Source organism: Rhincodon typus, chromosome 7, assembly GCF_021869965.1.
Source record: "Rhincodon typus isolate 14 chromosome 7, sRhiTyp1.1, whole genome shotgun sequence".
NCBI lineage: Eukaryota > Metazoa > Chordata > Chondrichthyes > Orectolobiformes > Rhincodontidae > Rhincodon > Rhincodon typus.
In genome coordinates this window covers 47,198,669-47,216,844 of record NC_063338.1, presented here as the reverse complement: position 1 = coordinate 47,216,844, position 18,176 = coordinate 47,198,669, and the positions used below count along the sequence as shown (strand labels likewise).

The window sequence follows — 18,176 nt, the reverse complement described above, 5'->3', positions numbered from 1 at the left end:
TTAACCCAAGGAAGCTCCGGTACAGACATGGGAGCTGGGGGTCCTTTGATCGCCCTCACTTTATCCTCCAATGGGTGTAACCTGGTTTTGTCGACTCTGTAACCCGAGTCGGTCTCTTGGTATGCATGGAACACACATTTTTCCCCTTCTAAGCATACGCCTATCTGCGAGAAACATTTAAGAACAATGTCTAAGTTCTTCAAGTGCTCTTTATTGGTCTTCCCTGTTATTAGTACCTCATCCAGATAAATGGCAACTTGGGGTAGCCCTTGTAAAATGTTCTCCATGGTCTGCTGGAAAAGGGCGCAGGCTGATGACACCCCGAATGCCAGTCGTGTATATTGGTATAAACCCTTATGGGTATCAATTGTGGTGTACCTCTGGGACTCCTCATCCAGTCACAACTGCAGGTAAGTGTGGCTTATGTCCAGCTTCGTAAATGATATCCCCCTCCGCTAACATTGTGTACAAGTCCTCTTTGTGAGGGATTGAGTATTTATCCTGCTGTGAGAGGCAGTTTACCATTTGCTTAAAATCCCCACAAAGGCAAACTGAGGCATCAGGCTTCACAATCATTACGACCAGTGCCGCCCATTTTGCAAACTGCACTGGTTTGATGATTCCTTCACTCTGCAGCCTCCTCAATTCCACCTTTACTCTTGCCTGAAAGGAAAATGGCACCGGGCGGGTCTTGTAAAATCACAGAATTGCTTCCAGGTCAACATGTGAAATGGCTTTGGGCCCTTTGACAGTCCTAAATCCTTCCTGAAATACTCTTGAGTATTTCACTGGGACTTCATTGAGGCAGTCATTTTCTAATTGAAAAATGTTGAGCCAATCCAGGTGAATCTTTCTCAACCAAATCCATCCAAAAGGCTTAGACCAGAGCCTTTTATTACCATCAGTGGTAACTGCACCAACTGCTTCTCATAGGAGACCGGAACCGAAGTCGCACCCTTAATCTGCAGTGATTCCCCAGTGTATGGTTTCAGTCTGGCTGAGGTCTCATGCAAACTTAAGGGTTGGAGTCCCAAGTGAATTTTTTTAAAGACAGATTGGGCAACCACAGATACAGCTGCGCCAGTATCGACCTCCATGGAACTGAATGACCATTTAATCAAATATTAATTTTAATTGGATACGATTTGGATGTCACTAAGCAATTTACTTGTTCCAACCCACGTGTAGGGGGACTTTTCGGGGTGTGCACTCTCCTGGGTACCGGTCTACAAGTTTTCTTACTTAGGTCAGGCCTTGTAGGACTCGTCTGCTGTAGCCAGTCTGCATACAAGCTGCAACGACAATGGCTTGCCGGCCCAGAGCCTGAAGAACTTTTTAGCCACTTGGCTGAGGTTCAGCTTTGTTCTGGCATTCTGCTGTGGGCTGGCCTAGGGTCCCTCTGATCAGGATATGCCCTGCGTGAGGCTCTGTGATTGCTACACTCACGTGGTATTCCGCAAGCTCAGTCGGACTTGTGAGGGAGTCCACTTCCATTGGGATGCTCTGTAGCTCCCATGCTCCATTTGCCGCATTTTTTTTTAATGACAAAGCCAGTTGTAGTTCCTGTTTGAAGTCCAGTTGGGTTTCAGCTGGTAGGCGCTTGCGCATGGTTACATCATTAATCCCACATACCAAATGATCTCTCAGCATCTCATTCAGGGTTGGCTCAAAATCACATGCCTCTGCCAGTCGTGTCAACCTCATCAAAAATCCTGATATGGATTCCCCTGATTCTCTAATAGCTGAATAAAATCGATCGTGTCTCAGAATTGGAGGAGGCTTGGGGTTATAATATTCCTTGACCAACTCTGTCAACTCTTGGAAGGTTTCAGTGTCTGGTGCCTCTGGGAAAGTTAAGCCCCTTATAACTGAAAATGCTGCAGGTCTGTAAGCAGTCAGAGGGATTGCTCATTGCTTTTCATCGGCCCCAGTTTCATTTGCCCGAAAAAATATCACATTCTTTCCACATTCTGGGCCCAATCTTTGACAGCAGGATCAAATGAGTCAAGCTTCCCAAATAAAGGCATAATGCCAGAAATGCTTACCCCAACTCCAAGACAATTGTTGCAAGCACATGTTCTTCAGGCACATCCTATTTTCTCCCATTGCCACTGAAATAATTGCACAGAGGCTGGTATTCAGTCACAAAGCCACCCTTTATTTACTTGTACACAGTACACTGGCTATGGCCAGCTAGCTTGGAGTCAGTCACCTGGACTGAGGAGATTCTAATCTCCTGGTTTTATTGGTCAGCCTGGGCTTTCCTGATTGGCCAGGTTAACAACCTCAATCAGGGGTCTCATACTCAACAAGATCAAACTAGTTCCAATCACTGAAGAATCCATGTGTGCTGAGGAAGCTAGTAGCCTGTAGCCATGGTAACAATTTAGCACAAGGTGTCCAAATGTTGGTCACATTTGATTCTGTGTAGAAAAAATGGTCAGCTCATGTTGCAGGTTTTTAATAGGTCAGTCAAAATTAAGTCAATGAATAATGCTCAGGAGACAGTCAGTTTGCCAGTTTTACTCATCCAGAGGAGGTGAATCTGTGATACGCAAGAGTTGTTGTTAGCTGGATTCCTGCATTCTTGACAAAAGACAGTTTATGGATGTGGGGATCTTCTCACAGAAGCTAGAAATCTAGAACTGTGCAAGTGGTTAGATGTTTGAGTCTAGTTGGGTCAAAATACTGGGTTGTAGACTTAAAAGTAGGTAAGTTCAGTTGTAAAAGCAGATCAAAAAGGCTTGTCTGGGAGCTTATTCTGGAAGCTCAGTGGCATTAAAGGTCACAGCAGGAACCAGGATGTAGAACATATGACTAGCAACTATGGCACAGTCTAGCTTGCTGCACATAGTGTGAGGCACTCTAGTTGTGTTTTCCTGTAGTAACATTTGCTGAACCTTTATAATTAATCTAAGCAATGCTAAAACACTTCTTCAATAAACAAAATCTACATCCTGCATCTAATCCTGGTGTGAGATTGGCAATTTTTTGTGTAAGCAAACACTAAATCACAACATGGTGATCAGCAATGATTTCTCTTAAATGGCATGAAGGCAGCAAAGTGAATTTAAAGACATAAGAAGAGCAGCAGACAAAATGTGAATCAGTACAGAAGCTGTGTGTACATTGAAACATCAGGAGGCATCCTTTTACAAACAGCACTGGCTGAACAGTGAGTACAAGATTTGTGGACTGGCTGGATTGGTGGTTCATTTATGCAATGAGTTGGTTTTGAATCGGGCTGTAATAGGCGTAGGTTGCCGATGCAACCTTGGGTGTCATTCCCACACAAAAGAAAAGACACACAATACGACAAAAAAGCCTTGTCCACAACCAGAAACAGAAACATAGCAGCTGCCTTGCTGAATTTCTGCAGGGAAAAGGACTAGATTCCCCCAGAGGCTTCACAATTCTTCCTGACGGATTATGTGTTAGAAAGAGAGGAGCAGCTTTTTGGTCATTCGAGGACAGCTGATTTGGCAGTTGATTGCATATTTGAATTGATTGGATTGACAAGGCTCCTGGCATCTCTCATTGGATCCATCCCATTGTAACTGTCATCATTTAAGTGTGCTTAGAATATCAAGCCCTGCTGTTCCACAGGCTATGTTACTTCCCAGCCACCAGGCTGTGCAGCTGTTTGGAGGGGCTGTATATGCATTCACGGTGTAGATGCATTAAGCTGTTGGAATTGATTGCCGTGTGGGGACCTCAGACATCCATACAGTGGTAGGGAAAATGCAAAGGAACGTCATCCACAGTTGGCCATAAAATGTGTAAAAACTCAATTAGATCACCAAATGACCAATTTGACTGGTTGATTGCTATTCAAGACAAAAACAATTCACACCAGCTAACATCATTTCCAGAAAATACTATTTATTGTAAGCACACCTAACTTTAACAAATGGCAGAGAAAGCTACCGCTGTGTAACTTTTACATCCAAGTACATACACACAGTCTTTCACAATCAGACAGGGAAAAGACAGACCATTCAACACAAATATTATGGATAGAAAAATGTAGACAGGAGAAAATTAAAATTCTGAAGATCAAAAGTCCAGACCTCAAGAATGACTTAAATTGTCTCTCACAGTGTCTTCTGATCTCAGTAATGATGACACACTGTTGTCTGAAAAGCAACGATTGTTCCTCACTTTGATAGTTCATCTAGTGGATCTAGATCTATGCTGTATTGGAATTCTTTCTTTTAAGTTTATTGGTTTTCCTGTGCTTTCACTCACATCAAGAAAAGCCAGAGAGAGTGATGTGCTCAGTTTACAACTTTTGGAGTTCTAAGACTGCTCTGCATTTACAGTTTCGGAACAGACTGCAGCTCAACCAATCCAAGGGCTGTGATCAGGCAGTTTACCTTTAATTCAAAGACTGCTGGTGTTACTTTGTCTCAGGTAATGATCTCACTGCTTTGAAACGCAAGATTATCTTGCACAGCTAAAAATGTGCACTACTCAATTTTTCCAAGTTACAAAACTCCCTCAGTATTTCAGCCATTTAGCAATGTCCAACAGTTTATTGTTTGAAAAGGAAAACTATATAGTCCCTTATGAAAGAGTTATGACTATGGTTCTTTAGTGAGACAAAGTGTTTGTAATTCTGACATGTTACAAGATATGACTATTGCTGATTTGGTACATGTTCCATGATAGCACCACTCCTACTAAATCTAGGTCCACACTGTTTCACCTTGTTCAAGCCTTGGTCAAGGTTTTTATGTGAAACAGGCAGTTTGTCATTTATTGCTGATGAAGTCCCTGTTCTTTCTGGCAAGTACTTTTTAAATCCATGAGACTCATTTGTGGAATCAACCATTTTGAAAGAATAAGGAGTTGAACTTTTAGTTTTCTCCCCATTAATAGTTCAAATTAATAATTCAGACCCTTCTTCAGAAATTTTGAAGAAGGGTCACTAGGCTCAGAATGCTAACTCTGTTTTCTCTCCACAGATACTGCCAGACCTGCTGAGTTTCTCCAGCAATTTCTATTTTAGTTTGTCCCAGGTCTCCAGCATCTGCAGTTCTTTGTTTTATTTTGAGACATTAGTGGTTCCCTTCTTTCACGATTATGTATGGTACATGTTTCATGATCCATTATGAGACTGCATGTCTGTTTAGCAATTCCAAACCATACTCTATATATGGTGATGCTTATATCTCCTGGTGTACCTTGTCCAGAATATTGGTTCTTCATGAAAGAGGAATAATAGTGAAGTGGTGGGGACAATAGTGAACGGGTATCTGTGCTCAAAATAAATTTTCATACTTAAGCTATTGGGCTTCTTTTTAGCCCAGTTTTCTATACTGTACATAGTATTCCAGCCCTTTTCTGACTAGTGCCTTGTATAGTTTAAAAAGACCTTCCTATTTTTATATTCCAGTCCCTATGAAATGAAGACCAAAAATCCATTTTGCTTTCTCTGTAACCCACTGGACTTGTATGCTAGCTTTTTCCAATTTATGCATGAGGAAACCCAAAACCCTCTGTGCTGCAAATTTCTCCAATTTTACCCATTTAAATAATATTCAGCTCATCTATTTTTCCTGGCCAAATGCATAACTTCACATTTCCCATATTATATTCCATCTGCCAAGATCTCCCCCATTCATGTAACCTCTCTATATCCCAATCCAGACATTTTGTGTCATTTCACAGTATCTGCCAATTCTGTGTTATCTTCAAACTTACTTATATTTACTTCCCTCAACCAAGTCATTAATATATATTATAAATAATTGTTGCCCCAGCACTGATATCTGCGGCAGTCTGTTAGTACAGGATAACATTCCGAAAGTGTCTACTTTATCCCAACTCTGTGTCTCATAATAATTAACCAATCCTTTATGTTAATGTACTTCCAAGACACCATGGGCTGTTAGCTTATTAAACAGCTTCTGGAAATCCAAATATATTACATCCCCACTTCCTTTTTATCTATCTTGCTTCCTACCTTATCAAATTATTCAAATAAATTTGTCAGGCATAATTTCCCCTTCATTAAACCATGCTGACTCTGCATGATTATATTATGCATTTCTAAACTTTCTGCTAATACTATATAATACAATAAACTCTAACATTTTCCCAGTATTAGATGTTAAGTTAATTGGCCTTTTGCAAGTGCAGGGAGTGAAGGTAATTGCTGAGTGGGATTGGTGAATATATTTAATCTTTAAAGTAAAAGTTAGATCTTCAGTTTGTGTTTGTTTCTCTTGTCTTAAAAAAAATCTGGTTAAGTAATAAGCAGCGTTCCCGTTCATTTTTTTCCTCTGTGCAGCCCTCCGAGATGTGTGCATGGCAGCCACTTTAGAAGTTAATGCTGTGATCTGCGTCACCATCATACTGCCATGGTGAGAACAAGAGGAATGTTGAGTATAAAATTAATGCTGGTGGTTTATTAATTTAAAAATATAATTACAGTAAAGTATAAAGAGCAGGGAATCGAGGGTATTCATTAATGAATTAAATCAAACATGATACTGGTGACAGGACAGATGATGTGTTGCTACTGCAGCATGTGCAAGTTGCTGGACACCAAGTTGGTTCAGATCAAATGTATCCATTTGCAACTCAGGGAACTCCAGATCCAAGTAAAGCTAAAGTCCAAGCTGCAGACATCATACCACATCGGGGAACTGAAAGTTACCTTAACACTTTGTTCTGAAGGCAGTTACACCCCTCAGACTAGGTAATTTAAATTTGTGCTGTGGTCAGGGATAGCTGGATGTGACTGCAGCTGAAGCAGATATGGGAACACAAGGAGTTGCATTTGAAAAGCCTCAGCCCAACTGGCCAACAGTTATGACGTTCTTCAAAACTGTGCAGACGAAGGTGAGGACTGCAGGGAAGATGAGCAAACTAACCATAGCACTGTGGTACAGGGAATCATTCAAGTGCAGGTAGGGGGCAGCAGAGTATGGAATGTGGTGGTGCAAGAGGACAGTATAATTAGGGAATAGAAACTGTTCTCTGAGGGTGATTTCCAAAGGCTCTGTTGCCTGCTCAGTGCCAGGATTAAGGATATTTCATCTGGGCTGGAGAAGAGCATGGAGTGGGAGGAGAGTTACCCAGTTGTAGTCAGCCACATTAGTACTAATGACATTGATATGACTAGAAAGGAGATTCTGCTGAAAGAATTTGAACAATTAGGAGCCAAATTATAAGCAGAACCTTTCAGGAAATAATCTCTGGACTATTATCTGAGCCATGGGCAAACTAGCTTAGGGTAAATGAAATCAATGAGTTAAATGCATGGCTCAAAGATTGGTGTGGGTGAAATGGGTTTCAGTTCACTGGACACTGGCTCCACTACTGGGGAAGAAGGGATGGGTTCTAGTGGGATGGACTTCAAGTGTGCTGGACCAATGTTCTGGCAAATCCAACATCTAGGGCTATAGAAAGGGCGTTAAATTAATTAGAGGAGGGAAGGTTTGGGAAAGGGGAAATGTAGGCTTACAAAGCAAAAGGAGTTAAGAACACGCAGGTAAGAAGTCTAGATGCTGGGAGGCCTGTTAACTTACTTTTATACGCACTATTAAAAGTTTAAATTCTTCAATTCCTAAACTTGCAAGCATAGTTTTACTTTTTGTGCAAATAGCTTCCGTTAATCACTACCAGTGTCACTGAACGTGCCTGAGATTCACATCTCTTAACATTTTTGATATATAACAATAAACTGAATACTATCATGGAATACTAATTAATATACTTTATGGATGGGGTTGATAGATAGTTCATATGAAATCTTACTTCTGTATTAAGCACGAGTAAAACATATTGCAGAAAAACTTAGACGGCAATGTCAGTTCAAAATAGAGTTATTTCTAGCTAAAAAAAAACCACTTGAGCATTCGGAGCTTAGTATTTTCTGTGAAAACTTACACTTTGTGTAAAACACACTTTGTTGAAAGCAGTGCATTAAACATAGCAGTAATATGGTTTGTATCGTCTTTAACATTCTTTGTCATATCACAAATAACTGACCTTATTTGTTCACAACTGTTGCTGGATTTACCCTCTGTGGTTTGGAACCCTTGTCCTGTTCCCAAAATATTACTTTCCTTCATGGTTTTATATTGTTTGCGAGCTAGATATCCCCTGATACCTGTAAAGGATCATGTACAACATAATTAAACACATTTATTAGACTCATATGGTTAGGAAGATAATATGATCATTGCCATATGCAATGCACAATTCCATATCACCCTCAAAAAACAGCTTTGCCAATGAACACTTAAAATACAATTTATCTTTTGGTTACTTACAATACATGGGCATATTTAAGCATTACCAACTTTAACCTTGGTCAGAAATTGCTAATGCTAGTTCCATTAACAATGGCCACCTGAACACTTCAAGCTGGAAAAAGGCATACCTGCCAGACAGGTCAGGATGCCCAAGTGATAATTCTGGCAGTTCTGTCTGCACATGTGCTCAAACACCTGTGGAAACAGAATGCTTTGGCAGACACTGTTGGTTGAATCTCCCCTTTGCAATGATTGATTATCCAGCAGACCTCCTTGTGGTATCACAAACAGACTTGAACAACTTACTAACTCTTAATCAGGAAAGTTTGTCAGCAGCTTTCAAATCACAACATATTATATTTTGCATGCTTTGTCATGAGAAAAGGCATGCCAGAGTAATTAGGGTTGCCTATTCGGCCAACAAAAATAAGCTATCATCTATTTCAGTGGTATATGGCAAGACGCCCAAGGGATGACCTATCTTTTTAGTTTGGATCAGCAGATAGAAAATGCTTAGGTTTCTCAGATGTTACAAGGACAACCATGTTCATAAAACTTGCAGGGACAGTAACAGTCACGATCACTAGCATAAGGACAGTATTGTAGTGTGCCGTGGTAATTATTACTGAGGATTAACATGTTGATATATCAACCAGAACAATTTTTTCTACATTCACATCTCCTTTTCTAGATGTTACAATATTAAATTGAAAGATGCAATAAAATGTTTCACTGTATAACCAGCCTCAATAAACCCTGAAACGAAAATGAAAACCACCACAGTAATACAATGATGTTTATTTTAGATTTGGAAAAATTGTGTAAAGACGTTATATTAAAGTAGACACAAAACAAGAACAAGATTGGTGCAAATTCAGAAAACTGCCAGATCCAATTGTTTCCTTTACAGAAGATGTCAATGTTGAAAAGGAATGTTAATGACCAACGTTGTGCACTTCAATGTTCTTATTTTTAAAGCTGCTGTGACTTACTACTGAAAGTTAAAGAAACAAAATGTTGATTTCCATGCAGAATTTATAAACACTTTTGCCTTTGCCTTGCTTTTAATCAAATGTGACCTGGAAATTCCACGCTGTTCTTGATGTAATTTCAGTGTATGATAACGTTTCGGCATCTATTAATGCTATTTCCTGCCCTAAAATCTATCTCCCTAAATTACCTTGTGCTTTTTGGCCCTTCCCACAATCTGCCCACGAAGTCCCGAATGAGCTCATTTACATCTATCTTAGCCTTCTGCTTTTACATATGCAATGCACGAGGGGCAAGTTAGAATGTGAATTAAAAGCGCAGCTGTTGCCAGAATCAGAGAAAATCGGAAATGAGGAATTTGTGAGTGAGCCTGAAAAGTGTAGAGAGTCTTAAAAGCAAGTTCTGCAACTGGGAATTAGTTTTATGGCAGTTTTTTTGGCATTCTGCACAGACCTGGACTTGTTTCAGACTGCTTCTTTAATTGCAACACCATCAGAGAACTTGTGTGCCATGGTCATCACACACTCCACCAACCACAGTGGAAACTTCTTCGAATCAGGTATGGCATGCCCTGCTTGATTTTACTGTTGTCCACTCTGGAGGAGGAGCACAGCAGTATGGAACAAATGAGCATCAGGCAGCACTTAAGGGAAAAGGACCCCATTTGATATTATTTTTCCTCATTGACTACAAAGATAACATTTGTCAGGAAGACGTACTGACAAGTTGCATGGAGGCAGAATAAAGTTCACTAAAATAGTAGTGAGGGTCATCTGTCACAAATGGTATGAAAGTTAAGAGATGGTCTCTTGTCTAAACTGCTGTCTTTATGTGACTACAAAGGTGACGACTACAATCAATATAGTGTAATACACATAGCGTAATTTCAGACTGTCACAGGGAAATTCATGTAATATTAACTAGGGAGCAGCAGGGATAGGTTTTTGTCATGTAATTTACGCACTTCAAATGAGATCTGGGAAATTTATACCATTTTCTCCACGGCAGAGATAAAAGGGAAGGGCGGTGGCAGCTGGAAGATTGGCAGGGGCTGCTGCCCTTGATGAATCAGAAAAACTCTAAACATTACCAGTCTAATGGTCTCTGGAATTTGCTCTCAGAACAGCCAATCTAATAGTCCCTAATCCTGAAAGCCCTGGGAAACAGAAGTATGCATGATGGTTGCCATGGACTAGAAGCTCCCTATTGCCCTTAGAGATTCAGTTTTTAATTTTGTGGAGGTGGAGACACTGCTTCCAACCTGGTTCTTAGGAGGATTCTGCTTCAAACTGCAATTACGTAACAACAAACACAGGAAATATCCACAGGAATAGGCTATTCAGTCCTTAGAGCCTACCCTGCCATTCAGTGAGAGAATGGCTGATCTATATCACACCATTCTCCTACACATCCCTTGATGTTTTTAATATGTCAAAATCTATCATTTGCAATCTTGAACATTCTCATGACTGACCGTCCACAGCCACTCTGGGGCTGTGAACTCCAAAGATTGACTACCCTCTGACTGAAGAGATTCCTCCTCATTTCAGCCCTAAAAGCCCTTCCCCTTGTTCTGAGACTGAGTTCCCTGGTTCAAGATGACCCAGTCATAGATCATAGAAACTCATACATTGTGGAAACAGGCCCTTCGGCCCAACAAGTCCACACAGAACTCAGAGTATTCCACCCAGACCCGTCCCCTTGTAACCCACCTAATCTACACATCCCTGAACACTATGGGCAATTTAGCACAGCCAATCCACCTAAGCCTACACATCTTTGGACTGTGGGAGGAAACCGGAGCACCCAGAGGAAACCCACGCAGACATGGGGAGAACGTGCAAACACCACACAGACAGTTGCCCGAGGCTGGAATCAAACCTGCGTCCCTGGTGCTGTGAGGCAGCAGTGCTAACCACTGAGCCACCGTGCCGCCCCATGGGGAACATTCTTCGTGCATCTACCCTGTTGATCCCTGCAAAAAATTTAAATTATTTTTTAATTTATTCAAGGGTTGTGAATGTTACTGGCTGGGCCAATACTTATTGCCCATCTCTGTCCTTGAGAAGATGGTGAACTGCCTTTTTGAACTGCTACAGTCTGCATAGTGTACAAACATTCATAATGTTGTTAGGAAGGAAGTTTCAGGATTTTGACCCAGCGACACTGACAGAATGCCAATGTATTTTTAAGTCAGGATGGTACCTGGCTTGGAGAGGAACCAGTGAGCTGTAGTTTTCCTACGTATTTGCTGTTCTTGACCAGCTAGATGGCATATGTGGGTTTGTAAGAAACCTTGGTGAACTTTTGCACTGCATCTGGTAAATGGTACACACTGCTGTTACTGAGTGTTGGTGATGGCGGAGCGAATGTTTGTGGATTTGGTACCAATTAAGTTCGCTGTTTTTCTCCTGCATAGTGTGAAGCTTTTTGAGTGCTACTGAACCTGCACTTAAGCAGGCAAGTGGGGAGTATTCCATCACACTCCTAACATGCCACAAAAATGGAAGACAGGCTTTATGGTGTCAAGAGGTGAGTTATTCATTGCAGGATTCCTAGTCTTTGACTGGTTTTTGTAGCCACTGCATATAGATGACAGATCCAATTCAGTTTCTGGTTAGTCATAAGCCCTAGAATGTTTTTAGTGGAAGATTCAGCAATGGCAATCCTATTGAATGTCAAGGAGCAATGGTTAGATGATCTCTTGTTGGAGATGGTCATAACTGGAACTTGTGTGGCACCAACATTACTCCCTAATTTTCAGCATATGACTGGATGTTGTCCATGTCTTGCTACATTTGGACATATGCTGCTTCAATATCTGAGTGGCCATGAATGGTGCTAAATGTTGTACAATCATCAGTGAATATCTCCACTTCTGACCTTAAGATGGGACGAAAACCATTGATGAAGTAGCTGAAATTGGTTGAGCTGAGAAAACTAGCCTGAAGAACTATTGCAGTGATGGCCTGGAGCTGAGATGATATACTTCCAACACCCATAATCATCTTCCTCTGTTCCAAGTACGCTTCCAACCAGTGGAGAGTATTCTTCCGATTCCTGTTAAATTTTGGTCACTGATGCTATACTCACTCAAGTACGATGTCAAAGACACTCTTAAGTAGCTCTGGGGTTCAGTTATATTGTCCATTTTTGAAGCAAGGCTGTAATGAGATCAGGTGCTGAGTGGCTCTGGAGGAACCCAAACTGAGCATCTTTGAGAGGGTTATTGCTGAGCAGGAGCTGCTTGATAGCACTGTTGCTAATTCCATTTGTCACTTTCCTGATTGAGAGTTGTCTAATGGGATGGTAGTTGGCTAGGTTGTATTTGCTCTGCTTTTTGTGTACAGGTCATAGCTGAGGAATTTTGCACATTGCTGGGTAGATTCCAATGTTATAGCTGAATTGGAATAGCTGAGCTAGAGATCAGGTAGTTCTGGAGCACAAGTCTTCAGTATTGTTTCCAGAATAATTTCAGGGCCCACAATTGTTGCCATATCCAGCATCTTAAGCCATTTCTTGATATCATGAAGTGAATCCAATTGGTTGAAGTTGGCATTTGTGATGTCGACAGCCTCTGGAAGAAGCCAAAATGTATCATCTAGTTTCTGATTGAGTGTTGTTGTGAATGCTAGAGGCTTGTCTTTTGCACTGATGTGCTGGACACCCCCATTATTGAGGTTGGGAATATTTGTGCAGCATCCTCCTTCAGTGAATTGTTAAACTGTTTACGACCATACTGGAATGGATGAGGCAGGACTGCAGTGCATATATCTGATCTGCTGGTTGTGGAATCGCTTAAAATGGTCTGTCATTTGCTGCTTACATTGCATGGCACACAAGTAGTTGTTTTGTAGCTTCATAAGGTTGACAGCTCCATTGTTAGGTTGCCCGGTGCTGCACCTGGCAAACACTCCTGATGCTTCACTGACCAGTGGTTCATTGATGGCAAAGGTACAGTAGAGGGATGTGCTGGATCATCAGATTGCAGTATGTATTTGAATATAATTCTGCTGCTACTTATGGCCCACAGCCACTCATGGATACCCATCCTGCAGTGCTAAATCTGTTTGAAATCTAACCTATTTAACAAAGTGGTAGAGCCACACAACATGCTGAAGGGTATCTTCAAATTAAAGACGGGTCTTCACCTTGACAAGGACTGTGTGGTAGTCACTCTTACTGATACTATCATGGATAGATGCATCTGCGGCTGGCAGATTGGTGAGACTAAGGTCAAGTATTTTCTTTCTGTCTTGTTGGTTCCCTCACAGGCTGCCACACACCCAATCCAGCTGCTATGACCTTTAGGAGTTGACCAGCTCAATCAGTAATACTCCTGCCAAGCCACTCTTGGTGACAGACATTGACGTCCCCAACTAGAGTGCATTCTGAGCCCTTGCTTCCTCCAAGTGCTATTAAACATGGAGAATTGTGGACTCATCAGTTGAAGGAGGGTGTAAGGCATGATTAGAGATTTTCTTGCCTATGTTTGACCTTATACCATAAAATATCACGGGGTCCAGAGTCAACGTTAAGGTCTCCCGGGCCAAATCCCTCTCAACTGCATACCACTATGCCACCACCTCTGCTGGGTCTGTTCTGCCAGCGGGATAGGGCATATCCAAGGATGGTGATGATGTTGCCTGGGACAATGATTCCATAAGGTATGATTCCATCTGTGTGATTATGTGAGGCTGTTGTTTGTTCTGAGATAGTTCTTCCAGTTTTGGCACTAGACCCCAGATGATAGTAAGGAAGACTTTGCAGGGTCAATAGAGCTGAATTTACCGTTGTTGTTTCCAGTTCCTAGGTTGATGCCAGGTGGCCCATCTGGTTTCATTCCTTCAAGACTTCATAGTGGTTTTAATACAACTGAGTGTCTTGCTAGGCCATTTCAGAGGGCAATTAACCACATTGCTGCGGGTCTGGCATCACATGCAGACCAGGTCAGGTAAGGGCAGTTGAATTCCTTCTCTAAATGACATTAGTGAATGAGATGTAAATTTGCAACAATAGACAAGGGTTCCATTGGCATCATTTGAATTTTTATTCCAGATTTTTTTAAAATTCAAAATCCACCATCTGCTACGGTGGGATTCAAATCCAGGTCCCCGGAGCATTACCTGAGTTTCCGGATTATTAGTCTAGTGACAACATCAGTACATAATTGCCTTTCAGCCAAGTGTTTCAACGACGTCACTGCTTATTCTTCCAAATTGCAGAGAATATAGGTCCAGTCAATTTATAATTTCCTCATATGACAATCTCTCCATCTCAGAATTTAGTTAGTGATCTTTCGTTGAGCTCCGTCTTTGGCCGGTTTCCTTCCACAGTCCAAAGGTGTGCAGGTTAGGTGGATTGGCCATGCCCATAATGTCTAGGGTGGGAACTGTAGGGATGGCATAGGGGATGAGTGTGGGTGGGATGCACTTTGGAGGGTCAGTGTGGACTTGATGGGCCAAATGGCCTGCTTCCACATTGTAGGGATTCTATGATTCTATAAATGTTAGCCATTGCCTGTCTGCTGTCATATGTGTTAATTTAGTTTCCCAATCTACCATTGCAGGCATTTCAAGAATTCATCCTCCACAACATCAGTTAGGTTTACCCAGTCTTTATGGATATTGAAACTGCCCAATGATTACTGCATTTTCCTCATTACACATATCTCTCATGTCCTGATTTACACTGTTATTTACATTTCCAATTCTGTTTGGTGGCCTATAAACAATTCCTATCACAGTTTTTTGCCCCTTGCTTTTCGTAATTCTACACAAACTGATTTTACATCTTGCACTTTAGAACTAAAGTCATTACTCACTTCAACAGTAATACACTTTTTAATTGAAAGAGCATCCCAACATCTTTTCCCTGCATTCTGACCTTCCTGATTGTAGCCTTGGCCATTCAAGTCCGAGCTTTGGATTCCTTTATTTCTAATAAAACTGTGGCTTGCTCTATTTATGTATCCAATTAAGGAGGTTTTTCCCTTCTGTTCCTACAAACAAGAGGCATAAAATGAAGAATCACCCCTGTCAGATGTCATACAAACTCGATGCAATGTAGACAATTCATTTTTACTTCAGAGAGCAAATATATTTCTGGGACTCATTTCAAAATCTATGAGCCATATTTTTGTCAATTACGATTTGGAAGATAACGTATCCTCGTTTACTCATCCATGCCTCATTCCTGTCAGGCTAAAATATGTGAGCTGGAGCATGCAAATGAAGACAGAAGTGAAGAGGGGTTGTGCTTGAATAATTTGCGACAGAGGAATATAGGTAAGGGATCCCTTCACCATTTCCTACATCTTATTCTTGATTTAATATCTGTGTCTTTGTCATCATTATTAGAATTCATAAAGAAGCAGTTTGTCTCTAATCCTCCTCCTCCTTAACTTCTTCCTCTTATGTCCAGCTTTGCTGATGTGTACCTGCAAAAAAGGACAGTAAAATCCAGGAGTGGATGAGCACAACCCTCTCAGAAGTATGGGAATGTGGCAAATGAGTGAAAACTTGTGATTGGGTGATTCTTCACTGGGATGCCCTAAATACTATGTAAATATTCATCTCTGAACTTGTCATTAGAACTTTAGTCCCCAACATCATCAACTCCCATTGCAACAGCAGTTTCGCCATGAGCTCCAGAACCATACCATGACGTATGGTCACCTGGTGGCCTGCCTCTTTCAAGCATAATGCTCTAATCTCTTCTGCAGCAACTGGAGAAAGTAAGTCATATGAGGACTATTTTAGATTATGCTAAAGGACAGTGTAAGAGATGTGGTAGAATCATCCTGGTTAAATGGAGGGAAGAGTTTTTCAGGGTTATTTATGCATGTAATTGTTGGTAGAACAGAAAGAAAAAGGTACCTTACTATAAGGTTTTAATTTAGAGCAGGCAACACACACGCCCCACCTGCTGCCAACCCAATGATCACTGGAATACACACCTAACCCTCTCTGCTTCTTCTGTTATATATCATTGAGTAATGTTTACACAGTGAAACTGTGGCATCTTCTTTTGCTGTGTTGCTCTTTTCTGTTTGCCAAGTTTTTCAGTGTTAGATTTTCTTGTAATGATGTGGAGGTGCTCATGCTGGACTGAGGTGGACAAAGTCAGAAGTTACACAACACCGGGTTATAGTCCAACAGGTTTATTTGGAATAAGACAAGTTTTGGGAGTGCAGCTTCTTCATCAGGGCTGTGGTCCTGAAGCTTGTGTGATTCCAAACAAACCTGTTGGGCTATAACCTGGTGTTGTGTGACTTGAGATTTTCTTGTAAAACAGAGATATGAGTCAAGCTAGCTCAGAATTTCCCTGAGAAGCACATACCTCTCTGACGTGCTTCTCCCTTAGACTGCTGCTCTGGTCTTCAACCAGAACTAGCAATAAAAGGTAGCACTCTAATTTTCATCTATTCTGACATATTATTCTCATTTATGAGTTTTTTTCAGAAATTGCCACGCTATAGAAATGCAAATTGGTTAATTCACAGAAGTCTGATGTAAATACATCTCCAGGCTATTGATAGATGAAATTCATTTTCTATTTGGGTAAAAATGGTACAACTCAGTATATGGAATTCTGAACCAATGACTTCATTTAAAATATTTATGCATCAACTCAATTTGAACTTGTTTACTCCTCAAAGTAAAATAGATATCAATTTCAAATATAATTTGTCTAAGCAGAGATTTATTACCATTTCAAAACAGCAAAAAAATTTAAAAATGCAGTATCTATACAGAATCCAAATCATTTAAATTTTTTGATGCTCTCCTGTTGTAGGACAGATGAAAGTAGGGATGACTTTGTTGAACATTTGGGGGTTTGAACCATTATAGTTATATTCTTGAATCAGAGATAGTAGGAACTGCAGATGCTGGAGAATCCGAGACAACAAGGTGCAGGGCTGGATGAACACAGCAGGCCAAGCAGCATCATAGGAGCAGAGAGGCTGACGTTTCGGGCCTAGACCCTTCATCAGAAAAGGGGGAGGGGAAGGGGGTTTTGAAATAAATAGGGAGAGAGTGGGAGGCGGATAGAAGAGGGATAGAGGAGAGGATAGGTGGAGAGGAAACAAACAGGTCGAAGAGGCGGGGATGGAGCCAGTAAAGGTGAGTGTAGGTAGGGAGTTAGGAAGGGGATAGGTCAGTCCAGGGAGGACGGACAGGTCAAGGGGGCGGGATGAGGTTGGTCCGTAGGAGATGGAGGTGCGGCTTGAGGTGGGAGGAGGGATTTTCATTAGTTTATTACCTCTTTTTTCATTGAACACGGTGGCAGTATTTTTTGTGGTAATTGAGCTGACTTGCAATGGAATTATCAATGAACAATCACATACTTACAGTTTTTAGCAATTAGACAACTGAATAAGAGTTTTATCTGACTAGAGCAGTTAGAGTAACTAAAAAAATGCTCATGAAATTCGTGAGAAATGTGATGAATAAAACAAATACATTTTTTACATCCAATTTTTATAATTGACTATTTGTACCTGTGCACTCCCAGTGACTGTCCACATTTAAATTATTTGACATTTTCTTAAAAACTCCAATTGCACTTAGAATTGAAGACCCATATTCCCAGCCTGCTTGGAGACAAGAGGTTGTAAAAATTCAGAGTAAGTAGATTTGCATAGAGTCATAGAGTAATACAGCACAGAAATAGGCCCTTTGGCCCAAACTTTTCCATGATGATCACGGTGACCACTCAGCTAGTTCTGATTGCCTGCATTTGGTCCATATCCTTCTAAACCCTTTCCATCCATGTACCTATCCAAATGTTTTTCAAATGTTGCTATTGTACCTGCCTCAACTGCTTTCTCCGGCAGCCAATTCCATATACGCACCACTCTCTGTGTGAAGAAGTTGCCCCTCAGATCCCTGTTAAATCTTTCCCCTCTCACCTTAA

General features: G+C 41.1%; 1 protein-coding gene across 4 annotated transcripts in view; it reads right to left on the bottom strand.

Moving 5' to 3' along the window:
- myo3b (myosin IIIB) overlaps positions 1 to 18,176 on the bottom strand; it is a 516,799-nt gene that overhangs the window by 111,718 nt on the left and 386,905 nt on the right. For all 4 annotated transcript variants that reach the window (XM_048598929.1, XM_048598928.1, XM_048598930.1 and 1 more), the window contains one exon: positions 8,002 to 8,122. In XM_048598929.1, coding sequence (XP_048454886.1) covers positions 8,002 to 8,122 — 121 coding nt within the window. The remainder of the gene's footprint in view (positions 1 to 8,001; positions 8,123 to 18,176) is intronic.